This window comes from Labrus bergylta, chromosome 17, assembly GCF_963930695.1.
Source record: "Labrus bergylta chromosome 17, fLabBer1.1, whole genome shotgun sequence".
Lineage (NCBI taxonomy): Eukaryota > Metazoa > Chordata > Actinopteri > Labriformes > Labridae > Labrus > Labrus bergylta.
The window spans coordinates 20,035,864-20,060,288 of NC_089211.1; the positions used below are offsets into that span (position 1 = coordinate 20,035,864).

General features: G+C 39.4%; 2 protein-coding genes across 11 annotated transcripts in view; one reads left to right on the forward strand and one right to left on the reverse strand.

Moving 5' to 3' along the window:
* On the reverse strand, positions 1-9,992 carry coq4 (coenzyme Q4 homolog (S. cerevisiae)). Of its 2 annotated transcripts, XR_010669035.1 has the most exons (8): positions 9,841-9,992; positions 8,483-8,629; positions 4,764-4,860; positions 4,541-4,643; positions 4,273-4,402; positions 1,844-1,937; positions 651-777; positions 360-496 (listed from the first exon to the last, which is right to left on the reverse strand). XR_010669035.1 is itself a non-coding variant. In XM_020625883.3 (7 exons), exons 1-7 carry the CDS (start codon positions 9,941-9,943, stop codon positions 304-306), a joined length of 867 nt encoding a protein of 288 aa, XP_020481539.3. In that variant the 5' UTR covers positions 9,944-9,992; the 3' UTR covers positions 1-303. The 2 variants fall into 2 exon arrangements, 1 of the variants encoding a protein (XP_020481539.3); XM_020625883.3 differs by lacking the exon at positions 651-777 and having other exon boundaries at positions 1-496.
* The window catches only part of traf2b (Tnf receptor-associated factor 2b), a 25,830-nt gene continuing 3,581 nt past the window's right edge, over positions 2,177-24,425 (forward strand). Inside the window, exons 1-7 of one of the 9 annotated variants that reach the window (XM_020650798.3) lie at positions 2,177-2,299; positions 19,557-19,759; positions 21,189-21,267; positions 21,480-21,578; positions 23,535-23,696; positions 23,784-23,858; positions 24,207-24,281. In XM_020650798.3, coding sequence (XP_020506454.1) covers positions 19,584-19,759; positions 21,189-21,267; positions 21,480-21,578; positions 23,535-23,696; positions 23,784-23,858; positions 24,207-24,281 — 666 coding nt within the window. In that variant the 5' untranslated portion in view covers positions 2,177-2,299; positions 19,557-19,583. Of the gene's footprint in view, positions 2,300-14,189; positions 14,442-14,655; positions 14,810-19,556; positions 19,760-19,787; positions 20,007-21,188; positions 21,268-21,479; positions 21,579-23,534; positions 23,697-23,783; positions 23,859-24,206; positions 24,282-24,425 lie in introns of those variants that run through there. The other 8 variants (XM_065965792.1, XM_020650797.3, XM_020650796.3 and 5 more) reach the window with 8 other exon arrangements.

A 24,425-nucleotide genomic window follows, 5' to 3' on the forward strand; every position in this document is an offset into this window, starting at 1 on the left:
TCAGATTTGAGCTTTTTAATTTATTTTTGTGTTTGTTGTACAAAACTACATTTCTGTCACATGAAACAATCGTCAGGGTTTGTTCCAAGGGAAAACATAAAACACTCAACATAATTCACGTCAAATAAAAAGTTGACGTGTAATGAATGAAGACACGATCGTAACACGGGACAAGCCAAAGTTTGCCAAGTTTGAAACTTTCCAAACATCCTCATTCAGAAAGCCCCAACAACTCAAGGCAAGTATTTCTTGTTCTTTTTTTGTTTTGTTGTTCTGCCATTCAAAGATTGATTCAGCCAACGTTTATTCTTTCACCGTCCTCTTGTTTGTCTCGCCGAGTATGACAGGAGGAGGCGGCTCTATGTTGAGCTCTTGTCGGAGGTCCTCGAGGTTCTGCTCCCAGCGTCTCTCGTAGAAGATGCTGAGGATGCAGCGGGACCGCCGGCCGTTCTGCAGAGCCCAGGGACCCAGTGAGGTGAACAGAGACTGCAAACGGCTATAAGGAAGGACAAAGACGGAAGAAAGATAGAAAGACAATAGAACAATGAACTGATTGTTTTATTTCGTGTAAACTGGCCACAGCCCAGTTCTTTAAACAAGAACTACAGGGAAGTTCTCAGGTTGTAAATAAAGAAGGATGAATCACGTACAGCTGAGTATTACTGCTTTCATCATAACGATCCCAACTAGTTAAACATTGCGACACAGCTTTCACAATTGGGTCAGGCCTTTTAGTTTTCCTTCAACATTCTGGTGCGACTGTCGCTCATATGAACACTAAAAGTACAAAGACAAGAAAAGATAGAAATATGTAGAGAATTCAAATGACAATCACAGTAACAAAACCCAGTGTTTAACCCAACATGTTTAAAGAAATAGGAATACCATAAGATATAATGTATGTATGCACAGTCAGAATATAAACTATGAGGAGGACTTTAAAGCACTGGTTGGAACTTGCATTTGTGTGCAGGTCAAAAGTCAAAACTGAGAACATAAAATAAGGTCAGGTGCAATGATTAGCTTAGCAATCAATCAGAAGATTAAGAAATCTCCAACTTCTTTGGTAATCAGTTTATTATCAAAAAAAAAACCATCCATTTCATGCGACAGGAGAGCAATGTGTCCATCAAAGACTTAAATGTAAACTCCCCTACACTGTCGAGCCTGCAAACAAACATTTATTGGCAATGTTTGTTCACTAGACCTTCATCAGGAGAAGGTTATAATCTATATAATATACACATGTAATACATGTTTATGTTCAATAATGTGCTCTGTCCCTATTTAAATAAAAAAAAATATATATATATATCAGCATGTGAAGAGTCTTAATTAGTGATTGGATGCTCCTGTGGAGGTAACCACATGTAGAGAAACTCAACATGCATGTCTCACTTTGTGTTAAAAGTCAGAGATGGATTGAAATGTCTGCACCAATCGTTTCAGTCTGTTCGGCCCAGCTATCAATCAAACATATTCTTCACGTTGTGTTTAAAGAACATTCCTCTGTTTCTCGTCAGCTTGAGAAACTCTTCTCTCTCCTCCTAACAGTTTGTCACCTTAGGAGCTCTCTTAAGGGCTAAGACACTTTGTGAAGGACTTTCATCTTTACAAGGATCTAGTCCTAACTTAGAGGGGGACATTTTTTAGAAAAAGTCCTGATTCTAAGAATGTTCTTATTATTTTGTCACTCGTTCTTAGGAGGCTGCGGGAATTCGGCCCCAGGAGTTTTTGTGCATGTGTGAAAACACCTTAAGAAACTTCTGATCATACACATTCAGAGCCTCCCCGGTCGTCCCGCTGGTCTGTCTAGTACTCAGCTGTATATTCCATTTTGTACCTTGAACTGAGCCGAAGTGGTCCCAACACGGCTCCAAGAGCGCACATGGGGAGTCCAGTCTGGGCAGCTTCGAACCATTTCACTGCCACTTCACCTGAAAACACAAAGGAAGGTATGAAAACAGAAAGAAATATTAGAATGTTAAAATGTTTTTAAAAAGTATATTTGATAGTTTGGGAAGTTATGTATACTAAGTGTGTCTTATCAGAAAAGAGAAGCGATCAAACATGTGGTCAATTATTATAAAAGAAGAAATGAAGACTAAAACCTGGAAGAGATACTTAAACCTCTGTAGACTCAGCGGACATTAATATTCATGTGGATTATGCAGACCGTTAACGCGTCTTAATGAGTCAATAAGTTAATACTATTAGATGTCTAGATAACTATAGTTTCCTGACTCATCATTTCCAGGCTGGTTCTCCCTCTGTGAGTTGGATCGACTTCTTGCTGGAGGTAAAGTAACATCTTTTATTTGTTAAATGTATTCTGCTGTAGTTAACAATACAAACACAGCGTACTTTCATCCAAAGCTAACAGACACAACCAGGAGTGATGAGTCTGCTGATTTAGAGTTGAAAGGGATGCTGTTTCAAACTTATTGAACATTACGAGAATTTACTTTTACACAGTGTGACAAGTTTGTTTCTTCACATTTTGAGATTTTGTTTTTGAACATTGTGAGACATGTTTTGTACAGAGTGGGAACAATGTTTTGTTTTATATTGAATTGACTTGCAAATCAGCATTTAGTACCAGTATTAAACCAATCTGTCATTTCAAATAGTTATTGAAATACTGCTTAACAAAGAGTCTTTGCAGTCTTTATATTAAATTGATATTTCAACTGCATTAAGAGGAGCTCGATCTTGATACTCAAAAATACTCACATCAACTGAAGAACTGGCTCACTATTGACTAACTATTGCAGGGACGTTTCTGAGTCCTACCCAGCACAAAACGATATTTAAGAAACATTCTCACTGATCCATGCTTTTTTTCCCCTTAAAGCTTTTACGTTATTATAGGGTTGTGTTTCAATGCAGGTGAAGCGACTGACTATCTATAAGCTGCTTTAACTCCCTTAAATTCCCATCAGTATTGCCATAAAGACGCATACCAGTTTGACTTGATGGATTGAGCAGGTTTTGTTCTGATGACTCTATAATGGTAAAGGATCTCCATCTCTGTCCTCCTTACATTGATAACTAATGGATCTTACAGGTAGTTATGTCATAGGGCAACTAACACAAACCAGCAATTTGTCAGATTTATTTCTAAAGATGTAACATTGAAACTTCTGCACATGAATGTGGACCTGTATGTGCTTTGGTTATTCCTACATGCATGAGGAAATGAAACAGCTGGTATGGAAGCTCTCTCAGGCTCTAGAGCAGAATAAAAGAGAAGCAGAATAAAAGAGAAAAAGAGAAGCCAGTAAGCACGTTAGCTTCACACAGGTTACCAGAATACTTACCACAAAGTTTTATTTTTGATTTAGAAAATGAATAAATAATACAACGCACACTACAAATTACTTTTCAGTGTCTGCGGATTACTTGTTCTTCTAATTGTATATTCCTGCAAAAGAGCGTCAACTGGGCTGGCTGTGCATGGAGAACCCTGTTGGTCGTGTTTTAGATTGTTCAAAATAAAAAAACTTGACAAAACTGTGACATAAATGAAAATAAAATCTAGACAACAAGAAAACAAACAGACAAACACAACAGACTGCTTTTTTTCGCAAAGTGCGGTAACTAATCTAAGCGGTCATCACACGACTTTGTATATTCATACTGACTCCGACTCTGCCACATTGGTGGCCCTATTGGTGTCCCAGTTTGTGAACTGAAATTGCATTTGGGCAATACTGAAGAACGTCCCAGCGGGAGCTCCACATAGACACACAGTCAGATGTGCACGCACACACACACACACACACGCAGGCTCAGCTGACCCTGTCTCAGCTGATCCTGTCTCAGCTGATCCTGTCTCACTTCTGTAACGCCTTTTGTTACTACCCCCGAATACGGCGCAGAGCTGGGATCACTTTGTCCCCCGATTACGCCTCCATTGACACAGGGGCGTAAATATTGCAGCTTGAAACGACAGTCTGAATGGGGCTTTAGTAATCTATGGGTCATGAGTGTAGCGATGTAATTCTAATTAAAGAAAGTAAAAACTATTTAGAAAGTACAATAAGAAATGTATTTTCTCTCCAACTGACCCAGAGTAGAAGTGATGTCTACCTCCGGAGAGGAAAGTTTTTGAATTTACCTCGACACAGGTCTGACAAAGTTAGTTTTTAATGAACTTGGAAACTCCCTCTGAATTAGATACATGAGAGGCAAGTGTCATTCAGGGCCGAAGTTTAATTACAATCATCTAATCTGTGAAGCATTATTCAGGACGGGTGAACCTTGCCTCACCCAGCATGTTGGTGGGCATGCCCAGTAAAGTGTGCAGCAGGTCATGGACCTCTCTGTATCTCTGCATGACGTAGGCCAGCTCTTCATGATCCACAAACTTCACGTCAGCCCTGGAGTCAGGGGTCACATGCTGCAAGATAAGGAAAGGGAAAACAGAAGTTAGGATGAAAGGGAAACTTGAAAAGGAGGGACTTCCAAGAAGATGCGCTCGTTTATCCTGCTGATGAAATGTCAAAACAAAATATGTAATCCGTCAGCAGAGACTCACGTTGTCCTCAAGAAAACGTAGGTACTCTCTTCCGAAAGAGCCGTCAGGCAAGGACGCCATCCTGTTCAGATCCAGAGTAGAGAGCCTGATCCTCGGCCTTTCTCTGCAACAAAGATTCAAAACAACAATTAAGACAAAATCCTATTTGTTTGACAGTTGAGTAAACGGTGCTTAAAATGATCCTCAATCAGAAAAACGACTGAAAAGCTTCTGGGTGACTCACGTTAGGACAGTGTACCCTTCAGGGTCGTTTCTCATCCTGTCTCTGAGATTCATCAACGCTAGGTGTCCGGTCGTCTCGCCAAGCACAGCAACCATGTCTGAACAGAGTGTCATCACGGTGATTGATGAATAAAGACGAACGTGTGCAGTCTAGTAGAAGATTGCCAAACAATGACGTTCACTATCTGCTGACAGAGTCTCTGATTTCTACATTGATCAAATATATTTCAAAGTTCATAAAGAGTTGCTAAAAAGGGCTTACGGTAGATGCTTGATTTAAAGGGGCACGCCACCTTTTTTTTCTTTTTTAAATATGAATATTAGTATACTCGCCCCACCTGACAACCTGAGTCTGTAAAAACAACTACTCAGTGTTTTTTTGTGGATTTTTGTGACAAGTTAAAGATCTGGGAAAAAGTCTGTCTGAGAATATGACATCTGGTGATGTCATCAAGAGTCATCTCAGTAAGGAAAACAATTCTTTAACGGACGCTGAATAAGAGAAAACGAGCTTCAATATTCACTTTTTCCTGTCCGTCGTACGTTTTAGCTTCATTGTGTGCACGGATATCTGATTTAGTGTGAAAGAGGTGATGGTTTCTGATTTCCACTCTTGAGACCTCAAGATTTAACCGTATATTCTGGTTCTATGGATGTGCAGACGCCACAAGTTGTCCAGTAAGAACAGGAAATGTCAGTGAAGAGTCCAGTCTGACACACACTGTCTCTTTGAGATGCCACTCATTTGCTGTGTGTTAGTGTGTGTGTGTGTGTGTGTGTGTGTGTGTGTGGGGTTTGGTCTCATGGACACACAGAGGCTTCAAAAGATAAATAAGAAGTTCAGAGAACCGAGGTGAGAGGTGCAGTCGTCTTTTCCGCTGTGATGCTTCACTGAGGTGTAGTTAGATTGACAGGACAGACAAGGGTCTGAGGTCAGTGATAGGTGCAGGGGGGGGGGGGTGTTGTTAATGCACACGGGCTGTTCAAGTGAATATGGAGTGATGAAATGGGGCTTCTGCACTGAAACCTGCAGAAGGTGTTTGTTTAAAATGATATATCGAGCCTTTGTGTATGCATGTATAGACGTATTTATCCTTATGTATGACTATGCTATGCGTTTCTAATGAAAGAGTGCATATCTGATGATCTATTTTGTGGTTATTTATTGAATATTTTGAACTGAAATCAAAGCATGGCTTGAAATGAAAACAACACATTTTAGTTTTAAAATAGAAATGAACTTCTCTCAAACAGTCCAAAAATAAATAACTTGCATTTCTTGCAAACAGTTTTTCCGCAGTGGTTACATCTGACTTATTTTTGTTCGGTGTCGTCTTCCCTAAAGACAAAATGTGTCCAAACGAAGGACATTTCTTCCATGTCCATGAAGAAAATCGACATGGGCAAGATTACGTCGGTTACAGGTTCTGAATGTAGGTTTCCATTAATTGCCCAGCCCTAGTATACAGTATAGAATTATTCATCCTTATGTGTGACTGTGTGTATTTGTGGGCAGATGTTTGATGATATAACTACACTGGACGGTATCTGGGCATGAATAGGCGTAACATATACACTGTTTTTACTTTCTTTTCTGAATTATGACAAACAGAATTTGCTACTTTCTGAAAACAGGGGGCGCCCCACGCATGGAGGCTGTAGTCTCAAGCGGGCGGCCCGGGTTCACATCCCACCTGTGGCCTCCCTCCCACATGTCGCTCCCCCACTCTCTCTCCCTGATATGCGACTCTATCCACTGTCCTATCTCTCCATTAAAGGCATAAAAAGCCAAAAAATAAATCTTGAAAAAAAAAAAAAAAAAAACTTTCTGAAAACAATATTTTTCCTGAGAATTCAATTTTTCTTAACCTTTTTTTTTAACAGATAGCCTCTGCTATAAAATCTGGCGAGGAGTTGATACGGTGGCCTGGGAGGCTCAACTGAAAAAAAAGCACAATGATCTTTACTGTATGGTTTCTGTTTTGTTCTTGTGTTTTTATAAAGGAAGTACTAGAACTAGAATAACCCGTACTTTTTAAAGATAGACTGATACTACAGACTAACAGTAAGACAGCCTCCAAAAACACCTGTGACTTCTCAAATGAATTTCACACTAATGTGTTTGTGGTCTGTCTCGACGAAACTTACAGGCATTGTCATTTTTTTCTTTTCTGTTCTCAGAATATTTTTTCAGTACCGATGGTCTCTAGAGCATAGAAGCCATAGAAGTTCCTCTTTTTGAATAATACCAAAGAAACCCTCTTTAGGTGATGTCCCTTTTTGGTAACATCTGACTGAAAGTGTATGATAGAATGAGTTCACATACTCTGAAGATATAAAGAAGTGTTTGTTAAATCCTTTACTGGTGAATCAGGTTTAATCATACATGTGTCATTAGGGTAACACCTTGATGAAGTTATAAAGCAGCAACACGACATGACATGTCCCACGCCTCATCGAAGTTTAGCATCAGTATCGATCATTCCTCTTCATGAATGAGTGGATGAATGTATGAAAGAAGAAAAAACAAACAAAACAAAAGTGACGCTGACCGAAAAGGAGTCGGTAGAAGTAAACGGTATATATCTCACTTTTCTTTCTATTTAGTTCATATATTATTCCAACAAATGCTCACATTTACTTACAACTTAACGTACAAACAATTATCCTCAGTTTATTTGCCACCTATAATCAATCTTCATGAAACAAATATTTAAAAACAACTCAAACTCTGTAGTGAAAATGTTGGTGGAACATTATTCATCTAACGGAGCTGAATCAGCCCAAAGATGACAATGGATTAGTTTTAAATCATGAAGGCAAATAAACTTGAATTGACACAAGAGCTGTTGGAATGAAACTAGAGGTTGGAAGATGATATGAAAAGTAAAAACCCATTTGTATTCTTATCTGAAATCAGGAATCGAGTGTGTGTCTTAATTAATAGCAAATGTGTTTGCTACCCTTCCTGAATCTCACCCTTCTCCCCTTCGCCTCTATTTTACTTTTTAACATCTCACAGCGGTGTGGATTTAAGGATTTCATCCTCGGCTTTGTGAAACTTTACAACACCATCAAAGACAATGTTCAGAAAACGACACCTGGAGAGTCACTTTACAAAACCAGTCTGTCCCGGTCTAGACAAAGATGAAGAGACGTTTTGTTGTGTTGACCTTCAAAGTTTATTCTTGGACCACATGTTCTCATCACAAGGTTAACTGTACTATTTTTGCTCTGTCACAGTGCCTTCATCAGACAGATCAGCTGGCTTGAAAGCTATTACGAATGTGTTTACTTTTATTTGAAGAAGCTGAAGAATAGATGAAAGTTGTACAAGCAGTTATTATCATAGTGGTTTTGTCATTTCTACCATGCAGGCACCAACAAAAGATTGTCTCCAACAGCAACTTAAGATTTATTTTAAGGATATTTCTAACCATTGGAACATCAGGGGATTTTTATTTCTCAACCATGAGGAGAGCTTTGTCAGAAAGTTATTTTTACAGTAGATCTTGGAGGAGTGTGGAGTGAACTTTTTGCCTTATTTGGAAGGCAGCGACACAAGCAAGAGACTCAAGAGAAATTAGTCAGTTTGACATGCAGTTACCTCGCTAGGATCGTCAAACCATGGCGTTGTAGTGTGACGATGTCTTGACATCCTGTTTCAAATAATACTGAATAAAGTAACCTGAGCCTCCTGCTCAAACATGCAAGTCTTACCATGTCTGTAGGGATTTTGGAGCGCAGCCACACCCGACCCAACAGCCAGCAGGGCTTTTTGGATTGGCGTGGTGTGGATATGTCCAGGGTACATCCCATCATAGCAGCTGTCTGTTAACTCGTTATTATGCAGCTGGCGTAAACACCCTGCAAAGTGAAAGTGGAGCAAAGTAAGTCACTCCTACAATATTTAATATTGAGGATAATCATCATTATTACCCTTGCATCACAACTACCCAAATCCATATTGATAGTGTTGCTTGCCAAAATAATGCTGCTCAGCTGAGTTAGCTCAAAGAATAGCATTCCTGAAAACAGTCACATTTTACACTGCCTGGCCAAAAAATAATAATATTTTAGTTGGAGCTTTGATTACGGCACGCGTTCGCTGTGGCATTGTTTCGATAAGCTTCTGCAACGTCACAAGATTCATTTCCGTCCAGTGTTGCATTCATTTTTCACCGAGATCCTGTAATTGAGGATTTGGAGAGTCGGACCACGACGCAAAGTCTTCTCCAGCAACATCCCAGAAGATTCTACAATGGGGTTAAGGTCTGGACTCTGTGGTGGCCAATCCAGGGTGTGAAAATGACGTCACATGCTCCCTGAACCACTCCTTCACATTTTGATGGATCATCTTGGAATATGCCCGTGCCATCAGGGAAGAAAAAAAAAATCCATTGATGGACTAACCTGGTCATTCAGTATATTCAGGTAGAGCTGACCTCATAATGTTGCTGAAACTAGACCTGAACTGCAGCAAGCCCAGATCATAGCAGTGCCCTCCACAGGCTTGTACAGTAGGCGTGATGGGGTGCATCACTTCACCTGCCTCTCTTCTCACCCTGATCTCTCTGGAACAGGGTCAATCTTCCTCCCAGTTTTTAAGTTCTTAACCCAATTTCAGCAGTTTCTGCAATCTCCCTAGGATGTTTTCTCTGCTTTGATGCATGCCAATGATTTGAAACCTCCTTAACATCTTTTCCACGACCAAGAAATGAGAAGCTACTCATTTTGCATGCACAGTTAAACCCAGGTGGATTTGCACAGGGCAGTGTATTTCCTAAGTGACATAAAGGATGATATGTGAGCAGCATCCGTCCAATGCACACGCTTAATGTGGACAAAACCAATTCAATATGTTCTATTAATTACCCTGGAAACATAAATGCAAACGAATAGCTAACAGTTTATATACTCTACAACATATCGAGTCACTTTCTACGGACTGTCTGGCGTCAACATCCATCAATTCCTGCACTAAAACATCTCGCCAACTCATTTAAAAAAAAACAAGTTGCTGCATGTCGCGTTTAAAATGTTTAAATTACGCGAACCCCGTTGTTTAAACTCAATACCTTTGGAGATCAAACCGCAATGTCGCCGGTTCAATCTTCCCAGAGCTTTCCCGACGTACAGCCACATTTTGGACGTTAATGCGCATGCGCAAATCGTCGTCATAGCGTAACACTTCGGTTTTCTCTACTCCGGGCGGGGCGGGGTGGGTGACGGTGGGCGGGGTGGGACAAATGTGTTACAGAGGTTCGATATGGGGACTCCGACGTTATTCTGTCCACTTTACCTTAACCCCCCCCGGAAGTATTTAAGTGGCGGCCGTGATAAGAGCCGTTCGAATTCTCTAAAAGTTAAGGAAAGGTGGGTCAATGCTTCCTTGTATAACCTCCTTTAGCCTAGGACAGCACTGGACTAATCCTTTACGAAAGGAGATGAGATATGCCGCCCCACAATTCCTTGCGGCCGCAACGTTTTAAAGCGAGTCGCGGCATCCGACCGTTCACGGAAATGAACGATGATCGTAAAGTGACACAGATCGTGTTTTATTCACTTAAGGATGCTTTGTGCAGTTGTCCATTTGTATACTTTATTTGCCTTGCGTCACAGCGGCTCCGTTTGCGGCACAACAGTGATGGGAAAAAGCAGTTCTTTTTTTAGTGCACTGAATCAGTAGAATCGGTTCAGTAAAGTGATTCGTTCAAAAAGATTCGTTCGCCGAGTCGTTCAGTACTTCTCCGCAGCTCTGTCTGTGAATCAGAGTTTAATAAGATGAAACGCGGCCGAGCGTTTAGTTCTGCTCGCCATCGTACTGAGAACAGCCGGTGGTGAATAATAAACCAATGAGATGAGGATTTAGTTGGATAAAGTTACAAGTTTTGCAAACTGAAAGCTGCTAAATTCCCCGACTCTCAGTCAGTCAGTGATTCATGTCGGAGCTCAAACATTTGACACAACACTCAAACACAACACAACATTCAAATACAACACAACACTCAAGATACAAACATTTGAAACAACACTCAAACACAACACTCAAGATACAAACATTTGAAACAACACTCAAACACAACACTCAAGATACAAACATTTGAAACAACACTCAAACACAACACTCAAGATATAAACATTTGAAACAACACAACACTCAAGATACAAACATTTGAAACAACACTCAAACACAACACTCAAGATACAAACATTTGACACAACACTCAAACACAACACTCAAGATATAAACATTTGAAACAACACAACACTCAAGATACAAACATTTGAAACAACACTCAAACACAACACAACACTCAAGATACAAACATTTGAAACAACACTCAAACACAACACAACACTCAAGATACAAACATTTGAAACAACACTCAAACACAACACTCAAGATATAAACATTTGAAACAACACAACACTCAAGATACAAACATTTGAAACAACACTCAAACACAACACAACACTCAAGATAAAAACATTTGAAACAACACTCAAACACAACACTCAAGATACAAACATTTGAAACAACACTCAAACACAACACAACACTCAAGATACAAACATTTGAAACAACACTCAAACACAACACTCAAGATACAAACATTTGAAACAACACTCAAACACAACACAACACTCAAGATACAAACATTTGAAACAACACTCAAACACAACACTCAAGATACAAACATTTGAAACAACACTCAAACGCCCAGAGGCCCTAAACTTGCTTTGGTCGAGGATTCAGCTCCACATTCAATTGTAGGATTGATTGGTGAACTGAAGAGTGTTTCAGTCTGACCTTATTAAAACGTGGGACCCTGTATCTCCGGTTTGATGGTAACAGTTCATACTCTGTGTTGAGGGCGTGGTCAGGGTCAGAGGCGATGCAGTTAGCCAGTCTTAAAATGCTTTTGTTGTAGGTGGATTCATAGAGTCTTTGCATGGGTTGGCCTACAACCTTAGAGCAGATGTTCAACTGCTGGAGCAGGTTTAGACAGACACATATACCATGAGGTGTTACAGGACTGTAGGACACTTAGAATCACAGAGGTAACAAACAAAAGAAGAATCTGTCGACTCGCCCCAAAAGATCTCAGACGGCGGAGGAAATCAATTCTTTGTTTTGTCTTTTTACAGATGTAATCGATGTGATCTTTCCAGGACAACAGATGGTCGATCATTATACCCAGATATTTATAAGATGACACTTGCTTGATTTTTTTCATCATGAATGAGAATAGGAGCTTTGTGAGCATCAGACGGTGAACCAAATACAATTTCCTCCGTTTTCTTTGCATTGATCTCTAGAGCGTGTCTATCACTCCACATAACCAGTTTGTTCACAGCATGTTGGTGCAGTCCAGGGTCGTCAGAGTTACTTAACAGAGAAATCAGAGCTGTGTCATCAGAGTGCTTCAGAGTGTACTGATTCTGTGTATCAGACCGACAGTCATCTGTATAAAAAGTGAAAAGCACAGCAGAGCTCACACAACCCTGGGGAGCGCCAACATTAGTTGTGATAGCAGATGAAAGGGTGTTATTCACCTTCACAAACTGGATTCTGTGAGTGAGAAAAGAAGCATACCAATGAGTCAAGCAGGGGTTAAGTTTTTGTTGAATCATTTTTGTTACTAAGATGTCTGCTTTTATTGTGTTAAATGCTGATGAAACGTCTAGAAAGAGGGCTCTTGCAAATGTATTTGGCTTATCTGAATGTTTGGTGATGATATGGACCAGAGTGGCAACAGCATCCTCTGTTCCACATCCTGGCTTAAAAGCAAATTGGAATGGATCAAGTGTGTGATTTGTTTTGTTAACAAGATGTTTGAGCAGTATTCTTTCTACAGATTTCATGATCACTGAGGTAAGAGCTATTGGTCTGAAGTCTTTATGATCCCTTGGACATGGAATCTTAGGTAAAGGTTTTATGTAGAAAGTTTTCCATGACATAGGGACCTCGTGTGTGTCGACTGAAGACTGAAAAATTGGTTGCCCATACTGGAGCCAACTCAGCTGCAAAGTTGTTTTTTTTTGCTACACTTATCAAGTCCCGCTGCTTTCTTTGTATTTGTACCCTGAAATGTTTTCCTTACATCTTCAACAGTGATAATAATTCTGTCTGAAGCTGCAGGTGTGATGGTTCTGAGTATTTCAGGGAATTTTGCAGGGTCGTCTCGTGAGTCAAATCTAGTAAAAAAAAAAAAAGGCTTGTTGAAGAAGCTGTCTGTGTGCCACTTTTGCTTCTCTCAGTCTGATTCTCAACTCTTTTTCTGTAAGTTTTAGTGCTCCAGGATTTTGATTTTTAAAAGCCACTTTTCTTGTATTTATGACTGCCTTTATGTCACTAGTGACACATGATTTATTATTAGGGTAAATTTCAATTTCCTTTGTTGGAACAACCAGCTCGACACAAAAATTGATATAACCATTTGTAACATCAGTTATGGCATTTATGGAGCCCTCATGAAAAATGTCCCAGTTTGTCCAGTCAAAACAAGCTTTCAGTTGTTCTTCACTCTCATTTATCCATGTCCTAATCACTTTCTTTTCTGGTTTACTTCTCTTAAGTTTTGTCTTATACACTGGAATCATGTGCACAACATTATGGTCGGAATTTAATATAGGTGGCCGGCACTTGGACACATAAGCACCTTTAACATTTACAAAGCACTTATCGTCTTTCCTGGTCTAGTTCTTGACGTACTGCTCGAAACCAGGCAGCACAGTTTTCCAGGTGACACTGATTCAAGTCTCCCAAAACTATAGCCGGGTGCCTCGGGATAGTTGAGTTGTAGCTCATGAACACAGTCAGCTATGGACCATAGCAGCTTGTGACGGGGTGCGTATACAACGAACTGCAAAATACACCCAAATTCTCTTGGCAAATAAAACGGTCTTCAAGTCACGCCGAGAATTTCTACATTTGGATCACAGATCGTAACTTTGACTGAGTGCATTCGGCACCATAGATCGTTTATATACATGTGGATGCCTCCTCCCATTGTTTTTCCCGAGTCAGCGTCTCTGTCTGCTCGCAACGAAGTGAATCCGGGGACATGAAAGAGGGAGTCAGGCATCGTGGCTTGTAACCAGCTTTCTGTAAAGCATAACAGAGATGCCTCTCGGAATTCATTACAGTACCTTGCGTATGTATGTGACAATGTAATAATTAATTTCATTGTTGATTTCTGAGTGGACAGGTGATGGTTTCACTTTTCTTACTTGTAGCCTGGGGGTCTGTATTGCTTTTATTTCAATCCCAACCTTGTGGTGATTCGGATTATTTCACCGGTTAGAAGGCATAGGGGAAAGTTTTTTTTAGATGCGTTTTTTGTAGTCCAATTTTGGAACATTGTAGTTTCAACACGGCAGACCCCCCTCCTCACGTCATTAAACTCCGCCGGCCCGTCGCATTTAATGACGTTGCCTAGTGGAAAATGCGGTCGGATTGTCAGAGCAATGACATCGCCTTTCCCCTAAGTCCTTGATGAATCCTCCTGAATATCTTTCCTTGACCTCATGACGTTTTCCCCCCCAGGGGTTAAGGTAAAGTGGATAGTGAAAGGAGATAGGAGGGGCAATTCGAACGCAGCCGTTGTTTCGCCCTTCCGATACGAGAGCGGACAAGTTCCGTTTCTCTTCTTTAAACCGTCAAGAAGGCAAGGTTAGTTTGCTTAAGTGTTTGTTTTTTTTAAATTGTTTTACAAAAATAGCTATTTCATTACTTTCACGAGGTACATAAAAAAATTAAGTTGATAGCTTTCGTTTAAAAACAAAACAATGTGAGAATTAGAAGTTAGCCAGGTTATTTTAATTATTTATTTTTCAGCCTCTAAAACAAAAGGAAATAAAAAGTGAAACATGACGATTGCAGATGTTAATCGTTCAAGAGCCGAGCGATGTGTGTGCCGGTCGGTCGTACAGATAGTACGATTAGTACTGCTGACGTATTGGTACACGCCCTACGGCAGTAGTATGAATACTCGGGGTTGGGTGTACTAGTACTAGAGAATCTGCACTTTTTCATGCTTGGTAAGTAAAGATTGAAGTTTGGGTCGAGCACAGTGTCGCAGGGAGGCTTTTTAAAACCCAGAAACTCTCTGGTTGAGAGACTTATCTTTACTGAGGAGTAAAAATGGCGAACAGCAGCAGAGGAAGTATTTGTTTACTTCAGACAGCAGCTGCAAGCCTTTAAAGAGCGGATAGGAATAGATACTGAGATAGTTACGTTTTTTTTTATTTATTTATTGTTTTGAAAGGTGAATGCAGCTATTGATGTTGTTGTTATTACTTGGATACATTTTTTTATATTTTTTAAATCATAGTTTATTTAAATGTGTCCTCTTCATGTTGCTTGAATTTCTTGTTTCTGACTTTTAATAACCACATTGACAGATATTTCAGCTCTGTAAGAAAGAAAGAAAGCATTTGTTTTCTATTTCCTGGTTTAGTGATTGTTTTCCTTTGGTTATTATTTGCAGCCCTTTTAAAGGTTTCTATGGATACAAGCTCAACAACAGCAGCTCAGGGTTGACTTGGTTCATTGTTTGTTGGAGGCTCAGGGGACAGGTTTGGGCTTGTGTTTAGTCCTGGTTTGATCAGAAGTGCTGGTACAAAATCTGCCAATAAAGTTATTGCGAAATTACTACGGTTAGTGAATGTCACATTTTGACACATTTATGTCATTGTGGTGGATCAGATAAGGTTTCAGAGAAGGAGGGAAATATGTTGTGAAATGATTAACAAACCTTTGGGTTTATTCCAAGAAATGAAGCATGAAACCTTTCCCGCCTTAAACAGTTGGGTTTTTTTTTTTGTAAATGTTGAATGTAAAAGAGAAAAAAAAGAAAAAGTTGGGTGGATTTTTATATCTAAATACTGGTTATTTATTAATCATAGTTCTAGAAAATCAAAGGTATGAAAAACAGTATTGAATATTCAGTAACTCTCCATGAAGTAGGACTAAAGTTGTACATGGGGGGTAAAATATTTGAAATTTAAAAATCTGAATACATGATAGATATTTTTTACATTACTATATTGATCATTATTAAAGAGAATAAAACAGCAGATAAAGTTAAGAGATTTCTCACAATAAAAAACCTTTTGTTATATCATTATTATATTTGAAACAACATTTAAACACATGTATTTATTGTAATATATGTATATCATTCTTATATTAGAAACAACATTTCTACACATAAATTTATTGTAATATATGTATATCATATATTTGAAACAACATTTAAACACATGTATTTATTGTAATATATGTATATCATTCTTATATTAGAAACAACATTTAAACACATACATTTATTGTAATATATGTATATCATTCGTATAGTCTGGATATCATTTCTAATTTTTAACTAAGTGAAATAGAAATAATATATGTTCAGGTTAGAGAAGATGCCCAGAAGAAGTATGACTTGCTTTTATTATTTGTAGCTTGAATGCCTGCTATTGTTGTTACCAAAGGCTGCTAATGCAATGCTAGTCATATGTTCACTTGTGGCAATTTAAGTCCCATGATAAGCACGAGAGGCTTGTAAGCATCATGAGCTTTTCATTTTGATTCTATGCAGAATAACAAAGGTATGAGTGAGATGTAATGGACATTCTCTTGTTTAAATGTGACAGAGTTAACCTTTAGTTAACCTTCTTTTATTATATTTTGAGTTTTGTTCTGACTGCTGCGTTATCCCGTTTCCTTTTGAAAAACTTTGAGCAGAGTTCCTGTTTCTTATAAAGTGCTTAAGTTGATTAAAGATCCGGTAAATCAAGAGGATTCAGATATTTTCTCCTCTAAGCTGCAGCTGCAAAAAGTCATTTAACAGTTCAAGACCAGAAAAAAAAAACCCATAATGAGTGCACCTTCATTTGCAAGCATTATTCAATTATTCAGGAAGTTCCTAGCAACCGATTTCCCTGCAGATGACATGGAAATTTAAATTCAGACTTGTCGACTGGAGTGAAGGTCGGAAAACAGTCAGAAAACAATCACAATTTTCGCAAAGTTTATTCACCATGTCCAACAGCTTCACAAACCATATTTTGTGTTGCCTATGTAATTACCATTTGAAACAGTTCATCACATTTTTCAATAAGAAAATCGACGGTTATTTAAAATTTGGCTGAAATGTTTGGCACTTTGCTATGTGCGTAACTCTGCGGAGCAAACAATGTCAACTGAAGCTACAGCTCCAGCTTGTGTCCGATTGCTGCGTTACAGCTTAGAAGCAACAATTAACAGGCAATACCAAAATAATAAAGAATGAATAATTGTTTTTAAAATTCGGAAGTAATTCCAGTGTTGACTAGCATTTTAGTTTAGTCGACCAAACGAACGCACACATTGCTTTTCAATACTGTTGAAGTTTGCAGGGCTGGCTTTAATTAGCTTGTTCAGGATAAGTAGTGTGTTTTAACAAAACAATACCATGTTTACCATAAATAAATACCAAGTGTAAACAAGTGGCCTTGAGTTGTTAGGATTTTTTTCTTTTGAGACACACAACTTGGTCTTTATCAGTGGAGAGACAGCGTCACTCTTAGGCATTTGGCTTATATCTGTATAAAGTTCAAACAAGATAAGCTGCATATAATCGTCCTTCGTATACAGATTACTAAGATTGCCAACTCGTGCAATGACACGCAAAGCTGGAATGTGTTCATGGCCTTTCTGGAGTTTTCTCAGACACTTGCTTAAACTTAAAGGTCACATAGATCCTGTTCAACCAGTTTAAGTTAGTCTCAGAGCTTCTCAAATCATGTGTGTGAAGTTTCTTGTTATAAATCCACTCTGATCCTGTATTTGATCATGCTTATAAGCCCCTCTATTTCAGCCCTGCTCAGAACAGGCTGTTTCTGGGTCTGTAGCTTTAAATGTAAATGAGCTGACCACGCCCCCTCTCTGGAATGGCTTGGGGGGGCTGGGGCTTTTTTGAGCCATGCCGTATTGTTTACGGTGAGAAGGCAGACTCAGAGGGCAGAACATACACCTAGCTGTGGGAGTGTCACCCACCTGGGGGAGAGGATACTGCCTTTTGTGATGTCACAAAGGGAAAATATCCAAACGGGCTGTTAAAGCACATTTTCTGAAGTGGAGCTGGCACAAGACGGGGGGGATAGACTTTTCTCATAATTGGGGGGCTTGTAGACAAACTAGGAACACATAAATGTTAGAAACATTTCCAGTGTCATTCTTCTTTCTTCCACTAGATGGCTTCCAAGGATTAGAAATCAAGTCATTGACAAATTGCTTTAAACTACTGCAGTCTAAACTGTACCTGGGTCTGGGCGATAAAACCATAACGATAATTATCGCGATATAATTTTTGTCAATTTAAAAATAAAAATGTTCAATAAAAGTTTGATAGATTTCAACATGTAATTACCCCATCCAACCACTGGGAAACTAATGCCCCTTTCAATGCTAGATGCCACCCAATATTAAAGAGAAGAAGAAAAGGACGACAAACAGCAAATCATGTTGCAGGGACACACACAGTTTAGCTACATTTTGGCTATTTACAGTCCGACAAAAAACAGAGTAAAATGTTCACTGTGCCGAAGAGAAGTGCAGCTTAAACAGCTAACACTCACTTTTCTCCCATTTGAAACAATATGACCCATTAAAACACACCGAAGGAAATAAATATCCAAACGTCCAAAACAAGTGTTAGTGTGGACCGTATTGTAAATAATATAAACAGTCTATGCATGGTGTGGACCCTCAGTAAGCAGCAGTAAGTGTGACTCCGCAGCAGCAAACTGTCATACTAGCGTTTTCCAGCTATCGTTAATTCTGTTGTACTTCAAGTGACCACCAGGTGGAGCCACAAGCAAGATGTTGACCTTCATGTTATAACTCTCAAACAAAAGTTGTATTTCGAGAAGTAAAAGGCTTAACTTAAATTGAGGGAAAATGTGGCACTAAGCCATTGGACTTTCATGACTCTTGGCTGGACACTTTTGTGTCTTTGAGTAAAAATGCTGAAAGATCGGAAGTTTGTCATTCACGCACATGGTGGTTTTTGTAACCCAAAAAATGTTTGTTTTAGCAGGGATAAGTCAAAACTTTCTCTGTGAAAATACAGTTATTTATGACAGTTATTTTAGCGAAGTTTGCCTGACCGTCAGCTTTTTTCTTTAACTATCCCACGCTGAGTCTCAGTCTGCCGTGTTTATAATGAAGAGTTACTTATCACAAAAATCTGTCATCAGAATGTCTTCTTTGGCAAGATCTGTATCTGTTTTTACTTTAGAATTTGTACACTCAGACAGGTTTTTTTTAGATGACACATGCTTCTTGTTAAGCTATTTAAACCTGTTTTTCATTTGCACACAGCTTCCATTGAAGTCTCAACAGTTTTCCATAATATTCAAATGGATTTATTCAAAGCAGCGTTATATTTGCAACCTCCCCCACATCATGTTCCTGTGACTACTCAGGTTCAGGTTTTTTACATACGATTGGAAAACTTGTACCTTGTTAAACCCACTTCAAAAATACAGAACTATCCCTTTAATCAGCCTTATATTCTCACCACACACGTCCTAGCTCCAGGGCTCATAAACTACTCATTTTTGCACTTTCAGTAGTTCCTGAATTTTCCATGTGCTGACACCTCCAATAGGTAAAACTCTGCTGCGTCAGACGCCACATGAAACATCCTGACTGAAGTGCTCTCTATTTTAATGGCTCAGGTGCTTTCCTTTTAGACTGTTTATTTGGCAGCTAACAGCTGTGTTGTGTGTTATTCATTCACAGGATATAGCAGCAGATTGATGGAGAAAAATGGCTCGAATCTCGTTGGATTGTCCCACGTCTTTACCAGGAATCCCCCTCAGTGTGCTGTCAGTGCCAATGGAGAATAAATACAAATGTCAGCAGTGTCTCCAGGTCCTGAGGAAGCCTGTCCAGGCTCAGTGCGGCCACCGCTTCTGTGTACACTGCTTCAAGGAGCTCACCAGGTACACTGGAGGTCCTCAGACCACCTACAATCGTGTGAAAAAACCTCCCCCCCTCCCCCCCCCCCTCCTCCTTATTGCTTACCCTTTAACTGGACATGCTTCAGTTCAGTTCTTATCTCTGCTCGACTCTGGGGGGATTTCTTGAACCAAAGATCAGTAACTCTTTGCACACTCATCCTCACGTGACTGGACTCTTTTACTGGAGTCAGTGAATCACAAGGATTGGGCCCTGCTGACTCATTCTAAGGTGTCCATCATTTCCTTTTCTTTTGTCTTTTTGCTAACTCACTGTTTGTTCTTTATTTCATGCATTGGTGTATCGCCTCATGCTTAATTAAATGATTTGAATATAATTAAGCATAGGTGGCAATACAGGCAATTAAACCATTTTATACCATGGTACAGTGATGACTGTTTTCTGAATTGCTGCTGGGTGTCAACTTATTACTTTCTGTGCTGGTTCATTGGTGTGTTCCAGTCTATACTTAACATTAGTACCTGAAGCAACCTGGGCTTAGCAAAAGCCTCAAACTATAATGGTTTAAATAGTTTTTCCGCCCTTCCTATTGGAGGTAATAACTGATGAGTAATAAGAGAGAGGATGTCAGCGTGTAACGTCGGAGCTGGCAAGACAGAACAGCGCAGTGTGCATGTGAAGCTCCCGCTGTGTGTTTCCATGCAGTAACACAACGAATGCAGAGTTTCAGATTTAATGTTTGAGAACAAAGGCCTCATGACAGCGGAACAGTTTTTAGGAAGTACAATCTAAAAAGGCAATTTTTATTAACCTATAATCTTGATAGCACAGCTTTAGCTTTCTCGCCAGACGTTACCAGGAACATAGAGTTGTGTCCTGAAAACAGATTTTTATTTTTTTTGTACATGAACAAGGGTATAAGCAGCATATTGGCCTTTGACTTGTCAATTATCAGAAATTCATCGTCCATACATTTCTGATAATGGACACTTCTCACACACTCTCATTTTGCCTTTCTTCCGACATTCCTTCACAACCAGAACAACACTTTTGTTTTCACATCTTAATGCTTAAAAACCCTAAATACCTTTTTCATGTGAAACTTTCACTCCATTCTTCACACAAAGCACATGTGAAAGCACTGATTTTGATTTCACATGTGCACCTGTTTGAAAACTTCTACGACTACCCCATACATGATGTTCTCTCTGTTTTGTGTGTGACTGATTTATGTGTTGATTTGTGCTCAACCTTTCGTTGCATTTCTCTCATGATTTGCAGCATCAGCGTAGCACTTGAAGCTTCATTTTCATGCTAAATAATGTTTGTGTCACATTGCCCCATTCGCCGTGTTGGTCAGCAGGAAATGGTTGCTGACTTTAAGCATCAATCAAGTGTTGTTGTTTTTTTTTTTTTTAAACTCTTAAATCACAAGGCTGTTTTGTTTATCAGTTCTGGGCCAAAACCATGTGAGGCATGTCGCCAAGAGGAAATATATGAGGAACCTATGTCCATACTTAATAGCAATGAGGTAAGTTATGAAGTATTCAGCCAGCATTGTAATGTTGTGAGACATTTCCTTGTGATCTGTGTATCATCCATACTCCCATTCTGTCTCAGAGGAACAAATATGTCTACAGTGTGTGTGGGGGGTTTCCTTCATCACAGACAACTTGTAATGTCTGCTTGCTGCTATTATAAATCAGTGAGTTCATTCATGTCTGTTCTTTGTTCGCCCACTAGGCATTTCCAGACAATGCAGCAGGAAGAGAAATAGCGAGTCTGCCTGCCAGGTGTTTAAACCAGGGCTGCAATTGGACAGGCTCGATTAAAGAGTACGAGGTGAGGTATCTCGTTCCATTTCCTTTGTGTCATTGCGGGTGGTGGTGGTGGGGGGTGCTTTCTGCTTCTGCTTCTCCTTTCTGTGTCTCCTTTCTGTGTCTCTGTCTGCCTCCTGTCTACCCCACCAAATTCACTACAGTCAGTTAGTCAGAGCCTCTAATTCTTTCTAAGAATAAGAAGTAACTGCAGAGTATTTTTATCACATACTCTGCGCGCATTCCTGTGTGCATGTTTCTCTCCTTTCAAGGCTTCAGCTTTCAGAATGGCTGACCTATGTTCTCTCAGATTGCATTCAGCCGCAAAGAATCAGGAAGTACACCCTAAATGCAGACTGGAAAGTCCCTGCCTTACCAGCATACAACAACAGTGGGAAAGTACCATCAGTTTGACTGCTTTAGGGTTGGTTGAGTAATTAGATTAACAGTTTAAAAGCAAAAAAAAAACAAAAACAGTAGTTAGAGTAGTTGTTTGGATATAAAACAGAAAATGGTTTAGACTGTGAATCCCGTCCTTCAGGGAGACTGTGGATTAATGGCATCACGTAAAAGGACAAGGAGCTGCTTTTTTTTTGTTTTTGTGTTTGAAAATGTTGTCCCCATGTTTTGTTTAAAATGAGGCAAATTATTAGAAAGTCAACTTGATGCAATCATCAAGCGCAAAGTGCACTCGTCTGATCGTGATTTAACTGAACAGCACTTTATACTTTTATGTCGGTCAGCTGAAAAAGAAATATAAAAATTAGAACGTGGCGCAAATTTGCTAATTGCGGTTCTCGTACTTGCATTAAGTTACCAAACAAGGAACTTCTGGTCGTGACCACGTTCTCACTGTCCACGACCAGGATATGCAAGTCTTTTTTGTGCTTATTTCAGCACTTAGTAAATATTTGCTGTGCTGTGTGATAAAACCACATTTGAGTGTGTGAGTCTGTCTCGGGAACATTTCTGCCAAATGATGCACGCTGCTGTAAGCTAGCTGTCAATACCTAAAGCTGGAAAAACCGACTAAACAGCGTGTCTGAGTGGCGTGGTAATGATAGGGATTAAAGATAATTCATGTAAACATCGATTATGGGGTTACAGATTCCCGAAAAGGAAGCAGTCGAAGTGGAAAAACAGGCCAGCCCTACCTTTGCTTCATGCTCTGTGGTTCCAGTCCAGCGTGCTGTTGATAGTCATTGTTGGAGAGATTAAGACTGGCCTCCTTGGCTACACCCCTATCTGGCTCTGCCCTCTACATTTCCTGCTTTTTTTTAAAAAAAAAAACATGATGGTTATTTGTTTTTTTTTCTGTAAGATTTAATAACGATTCACAGCTAACGTCTCTGCTTGCTGTTTTTTTTTTTTAAATGACTAGTATTTCAAAGATGTTTAATTTTTATTTACACTTTGACTAAATTGCTCAAATGTTTCTGTCTTTTTAACTCTTCAGTATATCTTCTGTTTTCCAACAGTCTTATTGGTCTACGTTTCAATTGTACGTCTAAGAATATTATTTATGATTGAGTTAGTGCGAGAAAAACACACTGTTCTTACATCTGTTCTCACATAGTTACACAATCCCTGTCACAATACAATGAGTGTGCTGTGTAGTAACCGTCAAAATATGTGAGTGCACTGGAGATAATTATGTTGAAGGTTGATAAAACAAAAAAGGAGGCATGCTTTCACACACACACCTCGGTACATCATGAACCGCATCTGCATTCATGTGAAGGTGTGTCAGTCATTTTTTATGATCAACAAGGGCATGTCTTCTTTATATAATGCAATAAAGAGGTCATGCGGAGCTCTTTCGTTTTGATTATTGACTCTGTAAATGTCATGGCAATTAGCGTAAAAGCTCAACCGTCTTTTGTTGATACTCCTCATAAAAAGCACATAATGAATACTTTGCACAGGCACGACTTACAAAAAGTCAGAATGTGGCGCTAACAGATCTGTCCTGCATGTTTAGACTCAGCATGAAGGTCACTGTGAATTCGAGCGGGTACCGTGCGAGGCCTGCCAAAACTTAGTCCTCCGTTCAGAGAAGGAGAGACACAATGAGCGAGAGTGTGAGGCCAGAACACTCAACTGCAAATACTGCAAAATGGCGTTCCACTTTAAAGACATCAAGGTGAGAAGCCGACATTAATAAAAGCACAGTCGCTTGTTGTTTTGTTGTTGATGGACCTGGAGTAATATTGTCATGCTGTTTTTAAAGGCCCATGATGAGATCTGTGTGAAGTTTCCCTTACAATGCAAAGACTGTGGCAAGAAGAAGATCCCCCGAGAAAAGGTTTGATCTGTTCCTAAAATCACCCTGTATTATTCCTCATCAATTACTATGTGGTTTTAAGTTGTTCACGATTGTAAAGCGTGTTATTTTGTCACTGGAGAAAGACCCTTAAGGGACTTAATCATGTAATCCATCATTATACTGTAACCAGTGGAGACTTTAGAGTCTGTCAGGAGCCGAGAGTAAAGAGTCTTCTCTGTACGGGATGTTTTAAGGATCAGTGCTTCAGAACTCCTAAGTTTCTTTCTGAATGAATCCTGAGCACTTTCACTTCTCTTTTGAGTAAATGAACTCTTTGAACCTGGTCCAATAATTCTTAACTGACTGTTTTGTCCCTTTTGCTTTCAGTTCAATGACCACATCAAGTCCTGTGCCAAATCAAAGAGTGCCTGTCCATTCAATGAAGTGGGCTGTAAATCTGTGGTATGTACATCCACCTGCTCAAATACAATGTTTTCATTCAGGTTTTTTTTTTTTTTTCTTTTGAAGGGAGATGACAAAAGTATCAAAGGAATCCACAACAAAGTTCCCTACACAGACATTAAAGTATTACTTCATCTGAATCAT